This window comes from Teleopsis dalmanni, chromosome 2, assembly GCF_002237135.1.
Source record: "Teleopsis dalmanni isolate 2A chromosome 2, ASM223713v2, whole genome shotgun sequence".
NCBI lineage: Eukaryota > Metazoa > Arthropoda > Insecta > Diptera > Diopsidae > Teleopsis > Teleopsis dalmanni.
The window spans coordinates 157428749-157455061 of record NC_051847.1 but is presented as its reverse complement, the minus strand read 5'-3'; the positions used below and the strand labels follow the sequence as shown (position 1 = coordinate 157455061).

Genomic DNA, 26313 nt, shown 5'->3' with positions numbered 1-26313 from the left:
ACTCTATAGTGATTGAGAGTAAATGAATGCACTCATTTTACCCACCTAACTTTAGATGTCAACCACAGCAACAACGATACATTCTTTTATTGATCAGAACAGTCGAAGAAGAAAAACTTGCTCACTACCTTTTATACTCCAAACAATATCGGGTGATGATCGGGTGATTTTAGTCGCCTCTAACGAATGGCATGTTTTATCTCAGGAATATTTTTCTATCTCAGCGGAGAAAGACAGAAGCAAAACAGACTATTCTAAAAACACCTGCAAACCTAGTGTGTGTGATGAATTATGTATCACCTGATACTTGTAGCTAGCTAAATATTAATTACTGTAAAAAGCCGACCCTGAAAACACCACGTTGAAGCCTTAGGCTTTTTAAAGAAAAAACAAAAAACAAAACCGTGTAGATAAAATTTTAAGAGTGACTTGAATATATTTGAATAAACCTTATGTATTTTGATTGTGTGATATTAAATTATTTAAAATATCCTTTTGAGATTTTAACAATGTATAGAGATAATTGGCTAGAATTTGATTGTATAGTCACGATTATGAAATATGATAGACTTGGTTTAAAGTCTTGTAGTTAAAGGATTATCATGAAATGCATTGACATCCATTAATTAAATTTCTCGTTGGATCCTTTGTGTTCTCTAGAATATTTTTTTATTAAAATTAAAGTAAAATTCTAATTTTATTAATTAGAAAAATTATAAATTTTGAAATGGTCTGACTTTATGTATAGTTATATACTGAAATCACTTTAAAAAAAACTTCAAAAGGTACTGTTGGTTTTCAAAATACAAAAATTTATAAATTCTTTGTTTTGTGTTTTAGTGAAAATCAAAAAATTGTTTGATTTTAATTCAACACATTTTTTATATTTATTTTTAAAATTATAAATTTTAATTTAATAATATTAGAAAATCTTATTAAATGTTTCCCATATCAATTTATCATCAAGGATCTTGAAGTAATTTTTAGAAAAATTTTAAATATAATTTTAATTCATTTTCGTAACAAAATCATTCATAACCCACTGAGTATGAGTATACTTATAGCTTAAAATGTATATTAAATAGTATATTATACTTTGCATTCTTTACTCACCTGCATTAGTTAAAATTTTAAATATTTGTAACTTAATTACACTATATATATTTCAGAATAAAATATTATTTTATATCCTGTGAAAAGTTACATATGTTGCATTTTGTTAAAAGTTAAATGGAAGCATATCAAATTTTTTAATGAACTTTGTTAATTAAAAATTTTTAGTAATTAACAGAACGAACAAATAAACATAATATTTATGCACGTTTATAATAAATTGAAATTCGTTAGAAAAACATTTTAATTTATGTAAAATTAAATGGTATGCTTATTACAATAACTAAATAGTTTGCATACTACAATGTGAGGAAAAACAATTGAAACATTTGAAATATTTCTGAAATGCCAATTAAAGCAAATTTTATTTCAATTTTATTTGAAACTTTGCTGAAACATAAAATTGTTGAATACGAAACTCAAAAAAACCAGAGTCAGAAATGCATGAAATGCCAGTATTAAGTTTGAACATAAAATTATTTTAAAATTGTTTTCGGTTGCACAAATCGGGTTCAAGGCTGGTTTGTTAAATTGCAACTAAATACATAAATTATAATATATTGCATTAGTTTTTAGCTACAATTCAACACCATTGAGTCTAGCATTAAACAAATAAAAAAATATATAAAATGCACTATGTTGCGATGAGAAAACAATGTTCATTCAAACACGCACATATTCAGGTCCATTTAAGTGGTTACCTACTGTGAACGCTTAATAACACGGTGCTTTTAACACTAGGATTTTTATAATCCGCCCATCACCACTTTATTGTGGCAAGACTCGTTGTTTCCCATACAAGTCATACGAATGAACATGACTTCCTATGAATAGCGATCCAAGTTGATCTAAAACTTGTTTTTGTTCTGTAGGTCATAGTTAGTAATATAACTACACACTGAATGAAAACATATGTACCAACATTGTACCTGTGAAAGTTTAGATATCAAACACAACTTTCACGACGTAGCTAGAAAGAGTGACCTTAAATATCCAGGAGAATAAAATATTGCGAGCACTTGCATTCTGTGGTAACAGATTCGTACCTACGATCGAATCTCGTAGGTGACACCCGCTTACTAGCAGTTATGCTTCTAAATATCTTATGCTTCACCTTCAAGAACAGTCATGCCTCACCGCGGGAATATTCCAAGCTCAATACGTTCGAAAAATGAAAGTAAAAAATATATTTTTAGTTGTAAAATTTATATAATTTCTTAGTGTAATCCGTCTCACCTTCAATAAATTTATACCCAACTATCCTTCAATTAATAGATCCTACGTCTGTAGTAGTTTTAAATAAGGTTTACAAATACACTTATAAAGTAGCTATTATCGTCAAAATTATTTGACGATTTTAAAATTAAATACAAAGGATACTTATGCAATAAATAATGCCTCCACAAAAAAATATTATTGAAATTTAACAATTAAAAATAAAAATATAATTAATTATTATCGTTTTAATATAAACACAGGAAGTAAATTTGTTAATAAACTTTCACAGCAAAATAACAAAACGAACATGCAAGTCGAGTAGGCCTTTCTGTTGGGTAATGAACGTTGGTTCTGAGCTTCAAATTTGGCAGGGCACGAGTTCGAATTATGATACTTGTCTCAAAAAACTATTTATGTATAATTAAATACAAGAATTAATTTCAAGACCACTGCTGATGGGTATTTAGCAATACTTGAAACAGCTGTATGATAAGCCAAAAATTCAGTTAATGAAAATAATATAAAAAAAAATTTTTGTCGTTCTTTTTCACTACTGTTCAAAAAACTTCGTTATTCAATTATAAAAATAGTATTAAAATGTCTAACAGTAACACAGATTTTTGCTATAAGAATTGATGATCTCAATAAAAAGAAACAATTATTGCTAGTACAATATCGGTATTAGGAATTAAACTATTAAATTTTAATGGATTCATGATTCTGTTTTATTTGCACATAAGCATAATTTAATAACATAAATATTTTACTGCAAATGGACGCTATTAAATTACAAAAATTTAGTATTTTATATAACAGGATTACGTTACTGGCTCACATAGTTTATGAAAGTGTAAAAAATAAAAATAAAAAAAAAAAATTCAAATATTGTACTTCACAATTAAAAAAAATTATTTTTGGCGCCATTTTTTATTTTTATTTAATTTATTTTTGTTATCCTTGCGGCAAAATAATAGCCCAGTAGAAAAAATTAAAGGTTCTGTTCGTCTTATTGAAGAAGGTGCTTCAAGAGGGCTCATATATACTTCCCCTACAAACACAATTGAAGAACAAGAATCTGGTGAATAGATATAGTTTTGTGATTATTCTTATAAATTAATAATTTAATTAATATGTTAAGCTAAATCATACCATATTCTATTTTTTTTTTATTTTTATTTTTTTTGGACTATAAAAATATTCTATTTTGGACAGTATATATTATTTTACTCTTAGGTGTTCAGCGTTTATTTTTTTTTTTAATATATATTTATACTACGTGGTGCAAATGCATGTTGTTAGGCAGAATAATATTTCTCGTGGTTTAATTGTAAAAAATGTACTAGAAAATGTGCATATTTATGCTGCATACTAAATTCCATTTAATGCAGACCACATGACATAGTTTTGCTTCTTTGAATTTGTTCACTCTGAACGTTAACACAAATAGCCGGAAAGGACATCAAAAGTGTAAACTTGCACGGAGTTGTACATTACTTAACTATTTAACTGTGCCATTGTCCAATTAGCATTAAATCCGATTTAAAGGAGTCTGAGTACTGGTTAACAATTAGTAGAAGTTATTTTTTACTACGAAATCTAAGTGGATAGCTTGACTGAATAAGGTTAGAATTGTTGTTAGTTTTATTGTTTGTACTTTTTAAGGACATAAATAAACAACAACTTGCAGTTAAAAACTTACTCCTTTATGAACTTCAAATAAATTTATAATTTTAAATAAATGTTAGAAAAAAGATACAAACATTTTAATTTTTCTAAAAATAGTAACCTTAATTTAGCATAACTATTTTTTCTCATTTGCACTTACTTTATATTTATACAGTTCAGTGCAGTTTAATAAAAATGCAAGCAATTTAATATGCATATTCAAGGATACTCAGCTAATCCTTATCTACCGAATGATGACTTTTCAAATTTATTTAAGGGTTTTTTTTTGTTTTTGCACAAAAATTATTTCAGTGATTGCGCAAATTAGTTGAGTTTGAGTTTAATTTGCATTTAATTGATTTCGTTTTGTTTATAAGATGCATTTGTGAACAAACTAAATTCATTTTAATTTAACATAATTGGTTTAAATTGCAGTTTTGAAGAGATTTCTAATAAAACACAACTTTTTGAATTTAAACTTTATGAAAACGCAAAGTAATATTAATTTCCTAGTAATTAATTGAAGAATTAAATTTAAGTAAAAATTAATTAAAAGAATTTCAGAAATCTGTTGAACATGAGCATAATGTTTCACGAATAAATACTGTTTAATAAAAAAATTGCTTTTAAATATTTGTATGCACAAATTCAGAATTAATTATACAATGTTTCAAATACAGTCAAACATTGATTCTAGTTAGAAATTTATTATAAGGTCTTTTAGTTCCGTTAGGTCTAAAAAACACAAAATCATGTCCATTATGCGTAAGTGAAAAATTAGTCAACTGTCTTCCGTTTGAAAAACTTATTTACGTGATCGAAGATACTAATGCCATGAACGTTTACGTTATTTATATAAGAAGAAATATAAGAAGAAAGAAAGAATGAAACAGAACAGAGAAAGAAAGAATATAAATATACACAAAAAACAAGAGACTATGTCCTTGTTTATGTCCTAAAGACTATTCACAAAAAAAAACCTTATCGACCGAATTTACATCTGCGAATCGCTGCTGTAAATCGATACATTTCTGAAGCAGTTGGTGACTGGTAATGAAAAGTGATAATGAGAGGAATTCTGTTCCATCAGGACAGCACTAGGCCATACACATTGACAATGATTCGCTAAAAACTTCAGGTGATTGGTTGAGAAGTTCTTATGCATTCACCTCATAATCCAGACTTGGCATAAAGTGATTACCATCTGGTTCTGTGCTTGGCGAACTATTTTTCTGGTAAAAATTCGATTCTGAAAATCGGCTGTCTCAATCTTTTGCTTAGACAGACGAGGACTTCTATGAGAGGCATAATGAAATTATTGAAGGTAATGGCGATAAGTTATTGAACAAAACGGGGCATAGTTGATCTAAATGGGATCATTTTAACTATGGGAAAAAAGTTTTCAATTTCATGTAAAAATAATGGATTTCTTTTTACTACACCTATTATTTTTTTCCGTGAAGTGCCAAAAAGCTACGGTATCCTGGGTGCCAGTTGTGTTCTTTATGCCACCACAGCACTTTGTTATGTTCTTGTTAATCACTTAATTTATTTGATTATTTTTGTTACTCTGAGTTGGAAATAGCCGCTTTCCAGACGACGGTGTACAGATCAATAATATCAATGTTATATATTTACGCCAGCAGAAATATATAATATTTTTGTATAAAATTTTTGTAGCATTCATTTTTCTTCATTTTTCTTGTTTTCGAGACAAAGAAATATGTGTCCAAAAAAAAAACTTTGGGTCGACACATTCTTTTTGTTTAAATAATAACTTACTACTGTTTCTAAGTTTGGGGAAGTTTGTGCATTTGTGTTTAAAAAAGCAGAAAGTAGCAAGCGTACGATTAACAAAAAATATTTGTTAGATTTTAAGAACATAATACATATAATATATAAAAAATATTAAAATGGTTTTCCGTACAAATGACAGAACATTTTTCTAAACAAATGAACTTTAAACGATCGTAGTCTCCTACCTCTTTTATTGAAAAGGACATAGTAAGCTTCAAATTAAGGAATATTTAATGGACTGAAAAAAGATTTATGATTTACTATGCCTATACTATGGTTTACTATGATACTATTTTATAGAAGAGACTTTGATTCAGGATTTTTTAATTGAAGAGTTCTTCGGGCAGACTTCCGCATATTTCAGTATTTATTGAAAATGTACTTAGTTTTTAATATAGAATTTTTTTATAACAATCACTACGTGTATGTGTAAAAGTTACAATGTTTAAGTATATGAACAATATTTGCTAAATTTAACAAATATACGTATAATTGCTTTTTCCAATTTTCTTGGAATGCTTTTTCAGCATTTGAGTGCTTTTTCAATCAGTTCGCATAAGCAAGCATCAGATGTAGGAATTGCAATTGTGACTTGAATATTAGTTAAAAAGCAGATATCTACGCTTATTGGTAAATACATAAATAAATAAATAAGTGGAACATTAAAAAATTTATGAATTGCACACGTCTGAAATATGCAAATAACTTTCCGTTTGTTCCCGGATTGTAAAACGTATATTTGCCATGTGTCACACACACTCGAATGTGTCAAAATATTTGATACAAAACTTAAATATGTGTTTTAAATACTGCAGTCAGCACATCTTTGTGTGCTCATGTAAAATATTCAAAATCAGCGCAGCTCAGCTCAGCCCAGCTTCCTTCCAATCTCACATTTTTATAAAATATTGAAAATAAATATTAAAAGTTTCCGTGAAACACTGGTGCTGTGCATACCGGGAAAACGCATATTCGGCACAATTTAGTGAAGCCTGAAATCACAGTGCAAATGCGATAAAAAAAACAATTTTCACATTTGAATTAATGGCGCAAATATTGAAGCTTTTAAAGGATAAAACGGCTGCAAAAACTGATAAATCCATTAAGTTTGAGAGATTATTATGAATTGGCCATTTAAAAATGAAATATTAATGCTTTGGATTAATATTTGATGATACTTTGCAGTAATTAATTTTTCTTAAATTACTTTTTCATAAGGAAATTATGTTGCGAAATTGTGTCATTTAAAAGCGTTGTACTATGAAAAAAACATAAACTCATAATTACTTATGGAATGTAATCATCTAGAATAAAACCATGTCTTCAACAAAAGTGTTAACAAGAATCTGTGTAAATATTTCAGATTCGTTCTTTATAAATAATGATTTTACATTGTGAATCGGTATCTTGAAGCTGCACTGCGTTTGTTGAGCCAATGAGGTGGTTATGATAGAGATTTCTTGATTGCGTATGTCATTTTTGTGGGCACTGAAACTGAAACTTAAATAAGGAGACTCTATCTCCATTTATTTTAAGATGTTAAGTTCAGTTGAAGATATTGATGGCCGATTAGATCGAGGAAAATCTTCCAATACATCTCCACCGTTTTTGAATGCAGACAACTGTGTTGGCAATTTAGTCACAAAAATAATTTCGACAATTTCTTTTTATACAATCTTTTATACGACTTTAAGTACTTTTTTGATACAATGTAAAATTATGTATAAATTTGTGAATAATGTTATTTTAAGTTAAATTTTATGAAGTTAATTTTATAGTTTAAATAATCTGTTACATTTACCAGTTTTTAAAATATCATATTTTTTCAAGTATAGTTTTAAATAATTTAATGTAAAAATTACACCTTAAATATTCAATTTATAATTTTAATGTGTTATACTATGCACTAAACTAAATAATATTATTAATTTTATGTGAAACTTAAATTTCCATATTTTACAATATTATTTTTTTAACATATTTTTTAAAAAAATATATTAAATTTTTTCTGTCTATTGTACGCTAGGGTTGCACTGATGTATAGACAAATCTCATTAAAATTATCTCATTAAAATAATATTACCATATAAAAATGTTCTGGATGATATTAACAGAATTGAAGACAAGTAGAGAAAGTTTATTTTATTTACAATTTTTTTTTTGCATAATTTCTTACGATGATTCTAATTTAAATAATTTTCTACATAAAGAGGTTTTCGAACAGAAGTGAAACAACAACAAAAATTTATTTTTTAAATTATTTTAATTAATTGAATTTTTGGCTGACCATACAGCTGTTTCGAGTATTGCCAAATACCCTTCATCAGTGGTCTTGGAAAGAATTCTTGTATTTAATTATTCGTAAATAATTATTTTTGAGACTGCAAGTACCAGGAATCGAACTCGGGTCCTGCCAAATGTGAAGCTCAGAATCAGCGCACCTTAACCAACTGATCCAAAGCCTTGACTTTTTTGTTCGCATATTTTTGCTGGAGTTTTGTTACTTTTGCTATGAAAGTTTTTATGAAATAATGAAATAATGAAATAATTTTCTACTAAATTGGTGAATATCATCTTTCCACAAAGACTTTTTTATTTAATTTTAATTAGAGTACGGCAAAATTTTGCAAACATTTTTGAATTCGTTTCTTTAAAAAAAATAGCGTGATTGTTACAAAAAGTCCTAAAAATGTATTAAAGACCATATGACATAAAGGATCATTTTAATTAGTTTCCTTATATCTTGTTTCCATTGCAGCTAAAACTTTTTATGTTAATCTAATTATGATTTGGTCGTTTCCATTGGCATGAGCTGATTTATGTAAGAGTTTTAGTATCTGAGAGTTCTGTGAAAGTTCCAGAAGAGCTTTACTTTGTTTACATTTAATTTGTAAGAAGGTGATATTTAGGTTTATATTATTAGCAAAAATTAATTCATTTAGCATAGAAAAAAATAGAAAATGCAAACAATTCAATATATATTGTTTGTGAAAATGTTCACAACTTGAATAAAATAATAGGTGCATACAGAAAACGACGATACAATGCATCGGAAAAAATTAATATTTTATGAAAAACAATAAACTACTTTTCTCTAAATTTTATATCAAAAATTTATTTTTTAAATATCTATTGCATATTTTATTTATGAAAACTATAAATATTGTGAAATAACAAATTTACTTTGGCAGCATGCTTCTTTATAGATCAACTTAATTTTTTTTTAAATTTTACATATAAAAGATTTGACAAATATTTTAAATCTTGGTAATTTCCCTTGTCCCATGAGACTTCCCTTGTGATATTTATTTATAAGGGTTGCATTCGACATTTTTTGCTTTAAATGAGTTGATATATTTATAATGAGCTCATTTGTACGAAAGCTCTTTGTATGAAAAATTATTCTCATTACCTAGTGGAAACATGGTATTTAAATTCTCTAATCAATAAAATGATGTTAAGCATGAATAGTTTTGTTTGCATATACAAAACAAATTTAGCCATAACAACTTTACGAATCATTTGTTGATCTCTGATTTAAACCACATCGGGGATTATCGTATAGCACTTGTTGTTTTTGGCAAAAAGTTCTTGAAAAGTGAAATATTTTTTAAATTTGGAATTCTAGATACTTTATAGACTGAATGTTACACTATTATTCCACAGTTGTATTATTGCTTTTCATTTTTTGCTATTTTTTGCTATACATTAAAATTTACTGTTAAAAGGATAAAAAAAATGTTGGGCTGTTATTAACAGTTTTATTTCCTTTTACATAATCTAATACATTCCACACGAATAACATACGTTCTACTATCTACATTGACATAGTGACACATATAAGCTACACAAGTTTCAGTCATATTAATCATTAATCTCAAAATGCATCAAAAAAAGCTACATTGAACATTGTTTTTAATTTTAGAATTGATAAAATATTGAATTACATGAAAATGAAAATAAAATTATATTTGCTGAAATAGAATTCCGTTTCCTTAACTGTCAGTTTATTAATTACATATTAATTTTGCTAACTAGACTCTTATCTAAAATCACAGACAAAAATTTATGTGTAACATATTTGTGTAATATATATAATTTACTATATACATATATAATTAAAATTTTAAAATAATTGCAATTTAATTTTTAAATAAACACACTGGTAGCGATTTAAGGTATTTGTTTCATTTATGGTCGGCCTGGCCTGTATGCACATATAATGCGGTGAAATTTTAATAGACTCACTGCAATTGACATCAGCGATTTTCACTTTGAATAAAATAGCACTATAAGTATTTGAAAATTAAATTACACAAAAAATACCATTAAATAAATAATTGAATCAAATATAAAATAGTGAAACTGACATATTTGCATTACGAGTAATTATAATGTGATTTTAAAAAAATAATGCAATTTAATTGTGTGGTAAATGCTGTCGAAATGAACTGAATGGCTTTCCCGACCTACTATTTCATATTAATAAGTACCTTTTTCTGCAGAAAAAAACAAAAATAAATAAAACAAAATAAAAATAAATATCTAAAACTTGTATGTATACTTGTACACAAAACAAACAGATATAAAAATATGTATTAAATTACAAAAGCATATGAGATATTTGTATAAATATTTGTTAAATTTTATTACATACGTTTTTAAAATAATTTGTTTTATATGTAGACATAATGAAATTACCTGCATTTTTTTATTTTGTTTATTATTTTTTTTTTGCTATTTAGTTTTAAAATACATTTTTTTTTTGATTGTAAGGAACAAGTTCCTTTTTTGTGTAAAATTAATTGACAATGTAAATGTCAATTAAGACTAATATAGCTATAACTAATAGTTATAGTTACATTAAAACAATAGCAGAGAAAAAAAGTAAGAATATCTATACACGGGTGTAGAAATGTGTACGAAACTTCAGATTAATACATTAAAATAAAAACGAACATAACTGAACTTCCAGGTGAAAATCTGGAAGTTTAAGTTTGAAGTAACATTAACAATCGTTCATCGTAACATTACATAGTTGCTTCAAACAAAAAAGATCCTTAACGATGATAGACAACTAAATAAAAACAATCAAGGTTCCATTTACATACACTCAATATTATTAGTAAACAAATAGCAGCATCATCTGCTTTTAGACTCGCAATGGAGGACCAATGACTATGGACTCTTCTCCGTCTTTAATCTTTTTATTCCTAATCCTAACAAAATAAACTACATGGAAGGGATGTAATGGATTCTTAATTTCGACAGAAAATTTAATCTCGTATTTTCATCTAGAAATACTTCTAAACAGCCTGATGTATAACTGCCAAGAGGAACCTCTTTTGAAGGGGGTCTAATCATTTTCATAGATGTATCCAAAAGAAGTAGTAGTATTGAAAGTGCAGTTTTCTCAGAGAAACTGAAAAAATATTCATATGATAGGCTCCTGGATCATTGTAATATTTTTCAAGAGGAAATATATGCGTGTTTCAAGAAAATTTACAATTCTGGTCATTCAAAACATTTTAAGGAGTTTTAAAAAAAACTGACCTAAAAAAACACATAAGTTTCTATACATTTATGATTTTATAGATCAGTAAGGATAATGTCAATTTATTGAAATTATCAACAATTGGTATTTAGACATAAATAAGTGCTGTTTATGGTAAATGGTATTGTAACTGTGAACATTAATAAAGATCATCTGAGTCTCCAGGATTAAAAGGGAGAGATTAAATTATTACTGTTCAAGAAACCCATTAAAAATTTTTTTTTTTCCCAAGGATATACACATGTTTATCTATCTAGTCATCATTATAGTTCGACACTTATGTCGTTTTAGATTAGTAAATCTGGATTCAAACTACATTTACTCTTGATCTGACAAATTCTGTTGCTCAATCGAACATTTTTAGAGCAATCTAATATTTTTATAGTATATAATATTTTTATTTTTTTTGTTAGTGATAGTATACATTCATAAACTAAAAATTTTATATCGGCCGCTGATCTAAAACATAGATTCTCAATGTTAAGCTCCTGATAAACCCATCAAATAACTTTTTGTTTGAATATTTCAGAATATCATTTAAGCTGACATATGTCTACTGTAAATATTTTTTAGTACGTTATTCCTCAGTATTAATGCATATGTGTACATGAGCAAATAAAAAACTTAATAATATAATTAATGCATATATAGCGAAGCAATAACCAGATAGAAATATGTGATTATTTTTCTTGAACGAGCACTCGGAAATATAATTCTTGCCTATCTTTTATACTCATTCGACGTCGTTTAAACCCAAAATTTCTGTCTTACGAAGAAGACTGTTTTAAATCAAATTAATCCGTTTTGCCAAACAAATTGTTATTTGGCTTTTAAAAAGTTGGTGTTATTGTTCTGTTTACTTTGGAATACTGCTTCTATATAAGTTTTCAAGTTCAACTTTAACTTATAAACTTTAAATTCCGACTTTAATTTATTTCGCTTCTAAGGTATTTGCTTTAATGATTAATTTTTAGTAGTTTTTTTATAATAATTATAAACATAACGAGTAGATTTCAAAACATATGCTAGGACCTTGTCATGCATTGGTGCATAAGTGTAATATATTCTTATATGGACATTTCATATCGGATAAAGAAATCCAATATAAGACATAAAGACTCGGTAAAAAAGATTTAATACTACAATTTTTAAAAAAAAATGTTGACTTGTAGAAATGCTCTAAATCCATGAAAGGGAAAATAAAACCTTAGATGGTAGTGTTAAATCCATCAACTTAACAATATTAATAACGAGCAGTTTCCAAAATGGTTGAACGGATTTAATTTTGCATAATAATCATTCAAGGAAACATTTCTGTGATATTTTGAAAAAAATTAGCATATAGTCATAGTTACCATTGTCTGGTGTTCTTGAAAATGCGATATTAAATCTTTTTTCATACTTATCTCTATTTGATATGTATTTCTCTTGTATTTGGAAATATTCGTAGCTCTCATGTAATATTGTACCTTAAAGTGTTGAATTATTTTTTACATGTATGTCTTTACCGGTAGCTATAACACAATATTTGAAAGGGAATTTGTAACAAATCTCAATTTTATTGAATGTAAAATGTCAAATCTAAAATTGTATCCATAACTCAAGAAATTTATGTGACATTTCGTTATGTCAAACAGTTCTGCTTCAAGAGCTCCTTTGAAAATATTCTTTTGGTTGTAAAAAGGGGTTCTTCTTCTTCTGCTTGCGATACTTCCACATACCGTTTCACATACATTTAATTGCAATTAAGGTATTTGGATGAAACAAAGGTCTTAAAATTTTCCCCTTTAAGTATTATATATTCTATATTATTATAAATTAACCAAAACCTGAACACTGAAACTTAACTAATGATAAATTCATATGCATAATAATTTTTTCCCCTTTTAGCGCCAACACATTCCTTCACTCATATTTACAAAATGAGAAAAACCAGAGCACACGAAATGGAAAATGGCAATACTGCCGCGAAAGGAAAATTTATTTCCAAAATGTATGGAAAAGGATGAAGGCGTGCGAAAAATATGCAAATTAACTATGAAAAAAGGTAAAAACCTGAAATCACATTTGTAAAATTTGTAAAATTGTAAAATAGCGGATATGTTTTAAAAATTGCAAAATTTCTGAATGAATTTTATTTATTTTTTTTAAATATCAAATGATTGATGACAATTTTTTATATTCGCATTCAAATGGTGCAAATACTTTTATGCGCAATATTTAATTCATTAATAACAGACACGTCAAATAAACTTGGATTTGTTAATTTATTGTTATGGAAGACACAAGCCAAAAAAATTAACACAATAGTATTTTTTTGTGTGTTTATTTCTTTTAATTTTTTAATTTGTTATGTAAATTATGTTTTTGCAACTTTATTATTAAATAAACAAATATAACTCAAAAAGCATATATTTTTTGTAAACAATTTTAGATTTAGAATTCCACTAAAATAAATGAAGAAACTATTTTTCTTGTCATTTAATTCACCTCATCATTTACACATTATTTTCTCCAATTTTTTAATAATACAACAAAATTAAATAAAAAACTACATTAATTACAGAAAGGGATATATTCAAAAAATACTTCATTTATGCTGCATTTACCATAATCTCATGGAAATTGTCTTCTACGGCAATGTAATACTGCTTTTATTAATTTAAATAAGTACTTGATAGCACCATCTTTAGCCTTGATAATACATTTAACCGTAACACATGGGCATCGAATCATAAGAAACCTTTAAATATTCGTCTGTAATATCTGTGAATAGAATATCTATTCTATTTCTTCTTTTAATTTCACCATAGTTTTGGGCTTCCGTTTTCTTATTTTGGCACTCATAAGGGATTAAAGTCAAGGCTGTTTCGTGGCACATCTAAGGATTTAATATCCAATTTGGTAATCTATAATCTATGGTAATCTATAGTTTAAAAATATTCATATATATTGAATAAGTTATACTAATAACAATAAGTCAATGAATTACTCAGAGAGGGCGCCCAATGACAGGGTGCCCTCTGCACCCTGAAAAATCGAAAAATTATTCGTTCTGTAAAATTGGGTCTTCTCCAGCTTAGTTTGGATTCAATGCTAGGCACAACTGCGGTCAGAATAATATTTTTGAACTCTTCTACATTGACCTTACTCTCAATCCTCATATCATATTGTAAGATAAATGTTTTAAAGCGGCAACACTGCAATTATCTGAATAACGTTCTCTCTCTTTCTTCTGCGGACTCTGCGACAGCCATTGAGTCCAGAAAGTTAAATTTAGGCTCATCTGAAAACAGTAGTCGTGACCATTTAGATTTACTCAAATTTTGTTTATCCTTTGCCCAATTTATTTTTCTTTATTCGACAATTCAAAAGAGGTTTTTTTGCAGATGTCCATATTCTGAAGCCGACGTTGAATTGTTCACCCCAGATGCTATTTCAACAACATTTTTAAACCGACCCTGGACGCTCGTTTTCGTGATTATGCGAACTTTTCGTGCAGTGGTGCATTATGTCTTTCTCGATCCTACTTTCCTCTCCACTTCTCCCGCTTCACAATAATTTTTAAAGGATCGATGCTGACCTTTCATTGCAATATGTTTGAGTTGTCATAATAATTTTTGCTTGTTCCGTTAGGCATGCTTTTAATGTGTATAATGTATAATTTAATTCTGTATAATGTGATTCTAGCAACTGTTATGCCAAAATGCAAAATTAAGTGTAAAATATACGAGTATGAGGAGACTCCCAAAAAAATTTTTGATGCATAAAATGGCATTTTTTAATTTATAATTTAAATAATAATTTTAAGAAGTGTGGCTTTTTTGTTGGCTTTAAAGTTTTATCAGTTGTACTTGAGGTATTATTAAATATATAAATTATAAAAATTATTTAAATTAGCTTAAATAATCGTTTTTCCAGAACAAAATATAAAATCGACAACTGTCGGACTTATGCGTTACTTAGTTGGTTAAACGATTGGAGGCAACTAAACTTTCAAAACTGTGAAGGGTTTCATTTATCATGGCACTGCCATAAACACCAACAATATTGTCGGCGTGAAAATTAGACGAAGATCTACCATTGTTAATAGGTGGTTTAATGGGCAATTGCGACTCTCTTTCGACTGATAATACTTATGATCTATGATATGCTCGTCTTAACTGTGGTTTGGAATGACACAAAAACATAAATGCTACCGCAAAATGTTAAAATAATACTGAAAGTGTTTGAGAATAAAGGTGATCAATAGATATTTGGTCCACTATGAACTGGTGAGGACTATCACATCCAAATGAACTATGTGCTGTAGGAGCTTTATTACGGTATTGACATATACATATAGTTAATAATCAACGGCTTGATCCTACCATGAAGATGAAAGACGGCATTCCAGCGTATTTCAAGTGGCAATTTAAGCAAGTCCAAATTGAGTAATACCCTGTCTATAGTGTAATTATTAAGTTAAGGTGGTGCGCACTCAGTAAGGTGCCTGAAGAGGGATACTGCGTGCTGCTAAAGAAGTAAGAAGGTAAAAAAGTTTTGTACATTCAGGTGCACATTTAAATAGAGTAAGAACTATAGACTGTAAACTATAAGTAAAATTGATTTAATTAACTCTTTTTTGACTTTTGAAATCAAATTTTTAATGATAAATTTAAATTTAAGAAAATCTTTTTAGTTTCACTTTTGCGTATTGGTTTTGTTCAGTTAAAATTAAAACTTTTGCGTATTGGTTTTGTTTCTAAATATTTTGTCACGATATGTTATTAATATTACTGTAGTTTTTCGTTTTAATAAACACTCTTCGCACTTGGATAATCAATATCGCGTAGAAGTCTTTTTTTGCGTGTCTATATGATAAAGATCACATTACAGATTTTAACCCTATATTATTTCAATTATTTTTTATGAATTTTATAAGGTATCTAAATAATTTGGATTTACGCATGTTATTTGAAATATAATTTTTATTGAGAATAGAGCCCAAAAAAATTCATAACAGAATTTTGTTATTTTTTACTCTAAATTAACATATAATATAGTTTTGTGGAAGCCTTCTATTCGACAACTGAGATATTAAAGTGTAAAGCGACATTGTATAATGATATATAATGATCTGCTATTATATCACTCAAAATATTACGAAACCAAAAGCAATACCATAGCGTGCTGTTTTCTTAATAAAAGTATCGAGACAGAAACCGTTCAATATTAATGAGTTTTGGGTCATATTATTATTGTAAAATATAATAGTAGACGTATCAATCTCTTTAACTCTCCAAAGGTGTGTTGCCGCTTCAAATTGGTTTACCAGAGATAGTTGAGGAGGTAAGGCAAATGGTATTACAATGGGTCCCCATTCTATGTGATTCCTAAGATTTTCTGTATTGGAGACTAACATACTAATAAAATATAATAATATGTATGTAAATATATGTTGAATTATATGTTACTACATATCTGTTGTATGCCGTGATGTTTACAGGATATTTTAAGTCTACTATACATTTGGTTCTCTTATAACATTAAACTTTTTATGCGGATTTAGATGGAAAATATTCATAAAATTTTTATTTTTTAAATTATCATTGCAATTTAATACAACTTTTATTATTGTGATAAAAGTCTAGAGTCAAAAGTTTTTTACATATATAAGCTTCTGTTGAATAATACTTATAATACAACATTTTATAGTAGAGCAGTAGAAGAGGTTGAAAATCAAATCTGCTATTAGGTCAAAACACCATAATTATAATTATAAATATAATATAGATGAGACGTAGTGCTTACCGAAACTAATTATAGAAATTAAAGATATCGATTCGGATTAGTTTTTAGCTGAAATATTCTTGAATTTGATTAGAGTTCCTATACACATACTTTGACTGCTTATACAAAGTTTGATATGAAACTTTATTAAGATTTGTTACCAAGGACGTTATTTATACGACCCTCATTAAGCGTAACAGCAATATTTTCTGTTTGTTAAAGTTTAGTAAAACTTTACCAAGGAAGCATTGAAATTTAAATAATTATTTGAACAAAAAATAAATTATTACGTTTTAATATATATTTTCTTTAAATCTAATTAAAGTTAGACCAGACGCAAGAAAGGTTTTGAACATTGGATATTAACTAACACAATTCGAGAAGAAATAATAGGCGTTATATGATGATTTATATCATGTGAGTTGAAATATTTATATTTATAAAAATTAGATAATTTGAATTTTACTGAAAAATAAGTCTTAACATAATAAAAGTTTATACATGTTGTAGCCCTCAGAGTCAACATAAATAAAACACAATTGAGATTCTGAACAGATTTTTATTTCAAAATATTGTTTGCACCTTTTGTTCCAATGATTTGATGACTTGTCTGAACATAATTTGTAATAATATAGTCAAAATGTTGAAGGATTTCCGTTTTCAAAACGTTGAAAGCTTTAAGATTGTGAGCTAATAATCAAAATTGCAACACTCATAAGAATATAAATTGTATTATAGTATTAGTATAGTATAGTATAGTATAGTATTGTACATTGTATCCTATATATGTAGATAAAGTTGTTTACTAGGGTAGATAAGGCAATGAAAAGAAAGCAAAGATTAGTTGAGCTAAGAGTTTTCTTTTGCTGGAAGACAATAAAAATATTAAAGATAAAGTCGGACAATAGATAATTAAGTAATGTTGTATATAATAGAAATTTTTATAAAAAAAAATTTTAATAAGTTACAATTTAAATATAAATTTATATTAACCACATATACCTATATACATTGGTACTATTCTTAAATATTTTTTCTTATCAGATCGTTTCTGTTTTTAATACGAGACCAGTAAATTTCTACTACAAAAATCCTTTTTATTTTCTTTTTCTTTTAGTATTTCCATATGCATTCATAAATTATAATAATAAAATATTTTATTTTATATGTAAAACCAACATTTTAACATTTCGTTTCTTGTCAATAATATAAATAAGATTTAGAATAAGAATTTTTTTTATTCAATAATTTTTTTCATATTTCTAGGTGAACATAAGTTATTTCTAGGAATCAGCGTCGGGTGTTATTTTATTTTTTGAGAAGCAGGATCTTACATTTATATTTAGAGTGTAAGTAAATATAAGCTTAATTTATTAAACTTTGTTTTTTATAAGTTAAGCGTTGTTTTAATGGTACATTATTATTTCGAATAATTGGTAAAATTAATAAAATCGATTTAAATCAGTAACTTTTCTGTTTAAAGTAAAGTTGGTGGTTAGTTTTTCTCCCGCTTGGTCCTTAATTGGGATATTGAATTATTGTGAACTAATCAACTATATTATTTTTTTATATTTTACTAAAAACATAATTATTTAAAATAAATATTAAAACCATTTAATGATAAAATATTTATATATAATTTTTATTAAAAATTTATTTCCAGATAAGAAGTTTAACGTTAACGAAATACTTAGCTTTAAGACTTTTATACATTTTTATTATGTTATTTGGTAAGTAATTATTCAAATTCGTATATTTTAATATTATTAAAAAGTTATGATTTTGTCCACTAAACTGAAAAATATTATAAAAAATTATTTTATTAATAAAAATATTTATTTATTTGAAACAGTAATTTAAAGAATATATATTAATTGTTCTGTTTAATGTATTTTTAAAATATATTTCCAGTTAAGGAACGTTTACTGTGAACATCCCATATTACCTTCTATATGTATTATACTCAAACATTCGATTTTTGAAAGTTAATTGGTAAGTGTTTACACAAATTAATACATTTTATTATTATTACAATATTAAATTATTAAAGTATTAAATTATTTATTATTTAAATAATAATAATAGTATTATTAAACTTGGAGAATGTTGGAAAAAACTTTTTTAATTATAAAAATATTTATTTATTTTATTTTAATTATTAATTGCATATTATTTTTGAAATATTTCTGATAATTTTTGTTACAATATTACTACTTATGTTGTTTTATTTAAACACTCTTGGCTATTTGATAGCCAAGATAGTGTATATTTTTTTGTGGACTTTTTTAAATTAAAATAATTTAATTTCTATATATGCTTATTTATTTTTGAGTTTTTTGAGTTGTTTATTTGTATGTTATAATATCTCATCATTTAAAAAAAGTTCACTTTAAATAAAAAAAACACATTAAACAATTTTAATTTCTACCGAATATAGGCAATATTTCATATTTTATTTCACTTATAAATTGATCACAATAATTAATTGAATTTAAATATTTTTTTTGTTTCCAAAATATTCTTCAAGTTAAGATTAGTTGTTTACAATTGTTGGACATTTCTATTACGGATAATTATTATACTCATGCACTCATGCTCTAATGCTTTCATGTAAGTACTAAATATTATATTTGTACATATATATAATACATAATTTATATTTTATACACATATATAATTAGTATCGAAAGTATGAGTTATATTTTATATAGATAGAGTAGTGTGTGTGGGTGCAAGTCGCGATTAAATTTTAATGGTGTTTTTTTTTGGATTAATTTCAACCTAACCTAACCTAATATCTTCATCTACAGTACGTCACATTTTATGGATCTTAAACATTTTCACTACGTTTTTTGATTGTGTTTCCACTTTTTCACATTAAAGTATTAACATAGATTTGTAGGTAAAGAATATGCTCTACAAAAGTTTTTTGTGAAGGTGAATAAATTTTGATTAACTAGAGTATTATGTAAATGTTCGCCCACATAATAAGCATGAAGCTATTAGATACACGTAATAAATTCAATTAAGTTAAGTTTGCCAAATCTAATCCCATTAAAGGCAGACACCAAATAATATTTCCCAAATTTCCTTTTTGTTCATCATTGTGGGTTCGAAGAGGTTTTCTAATTAATTAAGTGCGATTCATGTGTACTTGAATACTGAATTTGCATATGGCAGACATTGCGTGAAATATAGTATTTGATTGTGTTTATTCAACTTCGAGAAGTTTCAATTTTTATATTCATTTAAGTAAACTTTAGTTATATAAAAACCGTAATTAATTAAAACAAGAAACTTTCAAATATCTTAATTTTATACTGACACATAACTCAGAGTGATATTAAATGCATTGCTTTTTAATTAAGGTCAAGTGACATAAATACAATTCCTTTTAAGTAATAAGGAAGGAGTTTTTTTTTATATCACATATATAATATTGAGTATAATATTATTATTTAAACTAATAATTATTACCAAAATATAGTTTTTGTAATACGTCTTCTTATATATTATTTGTTGAATGTAAATTGACTAAAAGAAGGACTGTTCTTGACTAAATCCTTTTTAGTACATTGAATATTTTGGATAACAATTTCAGATTAATCTGTTTTTCAAAAAATGACTGATAAATATTTAATTCTAATGTGACCGTTTTTAAATAGTTATATTTTAAAGTAGATATCACTGCTATAATTGTACATTTAGTTATAAATCTGTGTACATATGTAAAACCCTAAGTGGTTTAATTCTAAGTGATTTCAGTAAAATTGACCTTTGTTATAGGTATTTAAGGTGTAATATTCTTACAGTTAAACTTATATAATTTGTTAAAGATGCTACGGATTACTCCTTCTTCTTTTCGAAATAATCTAAAATAAGAATTCAGTTTGAATTTCAGATAAAAATATGATTAATACTTATTACTCCAATTTCAGTTATTAAGATCAATGTTATATGAATTTGTCTGACACTTCTAAACAATTTTACGACATTAAAACTATCAGAAATTAGCCGATACCAATATTTCTCCGATAGTTACATTGTTCTGTTAAAGATATACTCAATCTGACTAACACGTCAAACCAATTTATCGACCCTTAAGTTATTAGAAATGACCCAGCATCTACGCCTTAGTCTTGTAGGAACAGTAATAAGCTTTAAAGTGGCCTCCTCTTGTATTGGATGAAATGATCGAAACAAATTTAAGTATTTGCAAACAGTGTGAAGTCAAATTGCATCATTAGAAGCCAATCTTCGGAGCCGAAGTTTAGTTTCCGACTTGTACAATAGTATTACTGATTTGATTGAACTTATTCTTATGCCATCATGAGGTACGATAGTAAACTTAAAATAAGTTCCATGTCATAAGGTCGGTCGATTAGAAGTTTTTTTTTTTCAATGACTACTATTCTAGTTACGGGTCGGAGAAAAAAAAAGAAATTGTAACATATTTGCTTTGACACCACCCAGCACTTCCTAAAATGCTTGCCGAATATTACTAGTATGTGAATTAAATATGTTTGCTTTATTAAAACATCAAAATGGCTACTTGGTCTAAAATGGGTTTGCTTAGAACAATTACCCTGCCCATATACATAAGTTGTGGTGTCAAAATGTGCCAAATTTTTGAGGCCAAAATAAGTCAAGTTTTTGCAAGGTCCCCAGCTTGTACGCCTCTACCCCACTCTAAGATAATCATTATTAAGTTTCAGAAGGAGAAAGTAAAAAATTTATATTTATTAATACGAAACAATCGTTTAACTTTGTTTGGATTCATTTCAACCTCTTAATCTTTACTCCTTGTTACTGAAATGGAAATTTAGTGTATACCATATATAAGATTTTACTTTTAAAACATATTAATTTTAACACTTTTATATAATTTGATAGATGGCATTACAAAATGGTTAAACGTTATCGTACTTTTGAAAAACAAAACAATAATAATAAAGGTAATATTTATAAAAATGTGTTAATATTTTCATAACAATTAAATTTAAATAAAAAGCAGACCAAAATAAACAAGAGAATGAAGAAAGCAAAATTACTGTAAATCACCAATATGATCAAGGTACTTACAACTTTACACAATATTGTGCATCGTCAGCTGAACCCAGCAGTTCAAGGAGAACAGAAGAAAGTATTTATAGAGCAGGTTTGCTAACAATATTAAAAGTCTCAACAAAAAAACTTGATTTTTCAATAACTTATTTTTGAATTATATTTTTAGAAAAATCTTCAGAAAATATTAATCAGAAGGAGAACTTATTTAACAGATTTTCTTTAGAAACTGATTCACAATTTCAAGAGAACCCAAAGAGTAATAAAAATAAACAAGATTTCATCACTATTAATAGGAATGAATTTCTGTTTGGAGGTAGATCAAATAGATTAGCCGGTGGCAGTCAAGATGATAAGAAACCCTATTTTGTTCTCAATATATTCGGAGCAGCACCTTTGCCACTTTATTATGATCCAGAACAATATGAGGATAATGCATGTGCAATTGTAGATAATAATCTAACAATCAAAAATGACGTATCAGAAAATGTTCCTGAATTAAATAAAAGTGTTTTACAAATAAAAAGTAGATTGCTCACAAATTCAGGTGAAAATAATTGTGAAAAACAATTACAGAAACAAATAAACGATAACACAACTCCAAAGTCAAAGGAAGAGAATAAATTGCCGGATGTTAAACAGAGGAAGACTAAAAATCAAGAGCTAGAAAGTCAGTTAAAAAAAGAGTCAGGACAGAAAAAACAAATCAATGATGGAGGATCGAAAAAATCTAAGGGGAAGTCAAAAAAAGAAATGAAATTAAATATGGTATCCGAAAAAGAATCTCAAAATCAATTAGAAGCTGAGATTTATAAAAAAATGAGGAAAGATGCAAGACATTTAACAGAAACGGAAGTATATGCGCCGACAGTCCAACAGAATAATTGTCAATTAAAAAATGGAAGCAAATCTAAGTGGACCGATACAGAAAAAAAAATTAAAAATACTAAGGAGAATACTACAATAAAAAAACATCAAGATATTTTTATTAGTATTAAGGATAATAATGCGAAGAAAATACCTCCGAATTACCCCGTTCAAAATATTATGCAATATTGTCAAAAGAAGAATAACAATGGCAGAAAACAAAACGATAAAATTGGGCGACAAAAGAGAGAAGATAAGGTACCTAGACACTTAACTCAATGTTTAAAATGTCACCAAAATAGTCTCAAAAATAATGAACTGCAAATAAAGAAAAAAAAAATGAAGAAGATTGGTTATTTTAAACCAATTTTCGGCGAAAAGCAACGAAAACAGATTAAGAAAATAAATGTGCCAAAACATAAAACCAAGGAGAGTCGAAATTCTGTAAAACTTCAAAAATCTTATACGGCATTTTTCGATAACAAGAAACAAAAACGAAAAGAAGAAAAACTAGTGAAAAAAGAGAAAAAAAAATCTAAAATAGGTTTCAATGAACTGCGAAATGGAAAGGGCAAAATCATTAGAAATGAAAGGACTAAGAAAAAACCTGCTCTACCTAATTTTAGGATCAAGCCCAAAGAGCCGGAAACGACTACTGAATATTTACATATATTGAATATTAAAGATGATAACCTTCAAAAAAAGAAGCCTACGATCGAACGCAATAATAATTTCAAAGAAAAATGCACACAAGATGATAAAATACCTAAATATACCAATAATTTCTCAAATGTCCTTGAAAGTGAGAAAGAGAAAACTGATGAAGTAAGTAATACTGCGCCATCCAAACAAGAAATAGAAAAAAGAGTTATTGAGGCTATAAGGCGGCGGAAAAAAGAAAAGAAAGATCAGAAAAAACTGACAGAATCATATAAAAAAACACAACAGTCAGTTGTAAGCGAAAATATCCAAATTCGAAGAGAATTAACAAAATTACTCAAACATAAAACTAAAATGCAAAAGAAGAATATGGAAGGTAATGTGAACGAAGAAGAAAACGAAGGTCAAAAAGAAAAAAATGATAAAGTGGAGGATTTACTAGAAGACACTTTGAAAAAAGCCAAAAAGCTTAAGAAAGAAGCGAAGAAGAGCATTAAGTTAAATAGTGGCGGTAATCCACGCAGTGTGAAATTACTACAAGAGCGAAAGATAATTTCAGCCAAAAATGAACTAAAAGAATCAGTTAAAAAATTATCAAGAGAACGTAAATTAGCGATAATAGAAAAGAGTAAAGAAGTTTTTTTTCTGGATGCCCCAAGCACATCATGTAGGGAAACAATTAGACACAACCTTGGAAAAGGAATTAATTTTCCTACATCAAGTACATTTAGAGAAGCAATTAGAAAAAACTTCGTACAAGAATCCGATGCAAATGAACAAGTTGAAGAAAATCAAATAGATGACCAGAAAAGTGTAGATACTACACAATTAAAGAAACAGACCTGTAATAATAATAAGGAAAGTCTGACTAAAGAAGTCACATACGTAAAAACCTACAACAAATCTGATACAAACAAACGACTGATTAGGAAGAAAAATCGAAATTAAAAAACCAAAAAATGGAGGGAATTTATATATTATGAAAATCTAAACTTAACCTAAAATTCTTATAACTTTCAAAACTATAAAAGGAAAGTGGAATAGGGTGTTGCATGCAAAATTGTAAAATACAAAAAAAACTGGAATATAAGGGAATAAAATATAAAATAAATACAAAAGACTTTAGAACAGAAAAAAATTAAGTATAAAATCAATAAGAAGAAAGTGGAATAGCAAAAATAGAAAGTGGAATGGGTTAATTAAATTTAATACAAATTAAATTTAAATTTATAATAATTTTAATAATAAAATTTTAATATATTATAATAGTTTTCTTTTCTTCTCTGTGATTTTCAATTTACTGAAGTAGATAAGCTGTAACTTGCACTGTAGGTGAAATGCTATACTTAATATTTTTACTATTTACTAAGTAAATCTCTAACTTAGTAAATTTTCAGTATCATAGCTCAAATATACACATTAATATAAGCAAATTTGAAGTGCCAGCTTATAGCAACAAAAAAGTCTATAAAATAAATTAGTGACAGGTCAAAAAAACTTCAAAAAAAAAGAAAAATAATGAAACATAAAATTATTAAAAACAATTTCATAAGAGCTTTTTGCACTTAATATTAAAAATATTAACTAAAAAAATTTGATATTTGAAAATAATAGCAATTTTCCATAAATGACAGTTAATATATAATACAATATATAGCGGAGTACTTTCATATTCCATAGTTGCATATTTAATATTGTTTCTTTAATATATTTATTATAATCTAAAATCATGTTTGAACTTATGTTTATGTTATTTACATTTACCGGATTTTGGATTGTTTGAAGTATAAAGTATTATATATATATGATACATATAAATATATAAATATAGAAGCACCCTTTATGTCGCTAAGTCTGAATTTGAAATCCAAGTAAAACTTATACGCCTATGTAAAATGACGTTGAGCAACACTACCAGCTGTATTAGAATCGAAAAGAACCTCTCCAACCCATTTGATAGCAAACGAGGTTCCAGACAGGGTAACTCCATGTCGTGGACTACTTTAACCTATTAAAACTATTAACCTATTTCAACCATACTGGCACAATATTTTACAAGTGTGATGCTGCTTACGTATGCCGACAATATTAATATAATTCGCTTGAACACGCGCGCTGTCAGTGCGGCATTTTCTATCACGCGAAACAAATGGATCTTTTGGTAAATGACAAAACAAAGTAAGTAACTCCTATCAATAATCAAATTTTCTGAACGTATTGGGTACCACGTTATTGTTGGCAATTATAATTTCAAAGTTGCGAAAGATAGTTTATTTGAGACCTAGCGTAGGTTTGGGAACCTGTAGTAGTAGCATTCGAAAGAAAAATTTTTCGAAGTATGTATAGGCCCTACAGCGTTGGCTGGAACGATGACCCATATGATCTATACTGCTACATTGACATAGTTAAGCGCATAAAAATTCAGGGGTTTTGCTGGCTTCATCATGTCATGCGAATTGATGAAAGTAGTCAGGATATAAAGGCGTTCGATTTGGTACCCACAGGTGAAAACGCGGTAGAGAACGTGCGAAAAGACCAGGTGACCAACAGAGTAGGAACGCTCGGTATTACTAATTAGTGATAGCAAACAACTAATCGGCGGT

The 26313-nt window shown here is 27.2% G+C and overlaps 1 protein-coding gene across 2 annotated transcripts; it reads left to right on the top strand.

Annotated features, from left to right (window-relative positions):
- The first annotated feature begins 17443 nt into the window (after positions 1–17443).
- On the top strand, positions 17444–24901 carry LOC119682531 (glutamic acid-rich protein-like). Of its 2 annotated transcripts, none has more exons than XM_038095993.1 (8): positions 17444–17536; positions 18386–18468; positions 18783–18849; positions 19031–19111; positions 19647–19729; positions 22013–22074; positions 22134–22277; positions 22353–24901. In XM_038095993.1, exons 5-8 carry the CDS (start codon positions 19704–19706, stop codon positions 24656–24658), a joined length of 2538 nt encoding a protein of 845 aa, XP_037951921.1. In that variant the 5' UTR covers positions 17444–17536; positions 18386–18468; positions 18783–18849; positions 19031–19111; positions 19647–19703; the 3' UTR covers positions 24659–24901. The 2 variants fall into 2 exon arrangements, with proteins under 2 accessions (XP_037951921.1, XP_037951920.1); XM_038095992.1 differs by having other exon boundaries at positions 22131–22277.
- Positions 24902–26313: the final 1412 nt, after the last annotated feature.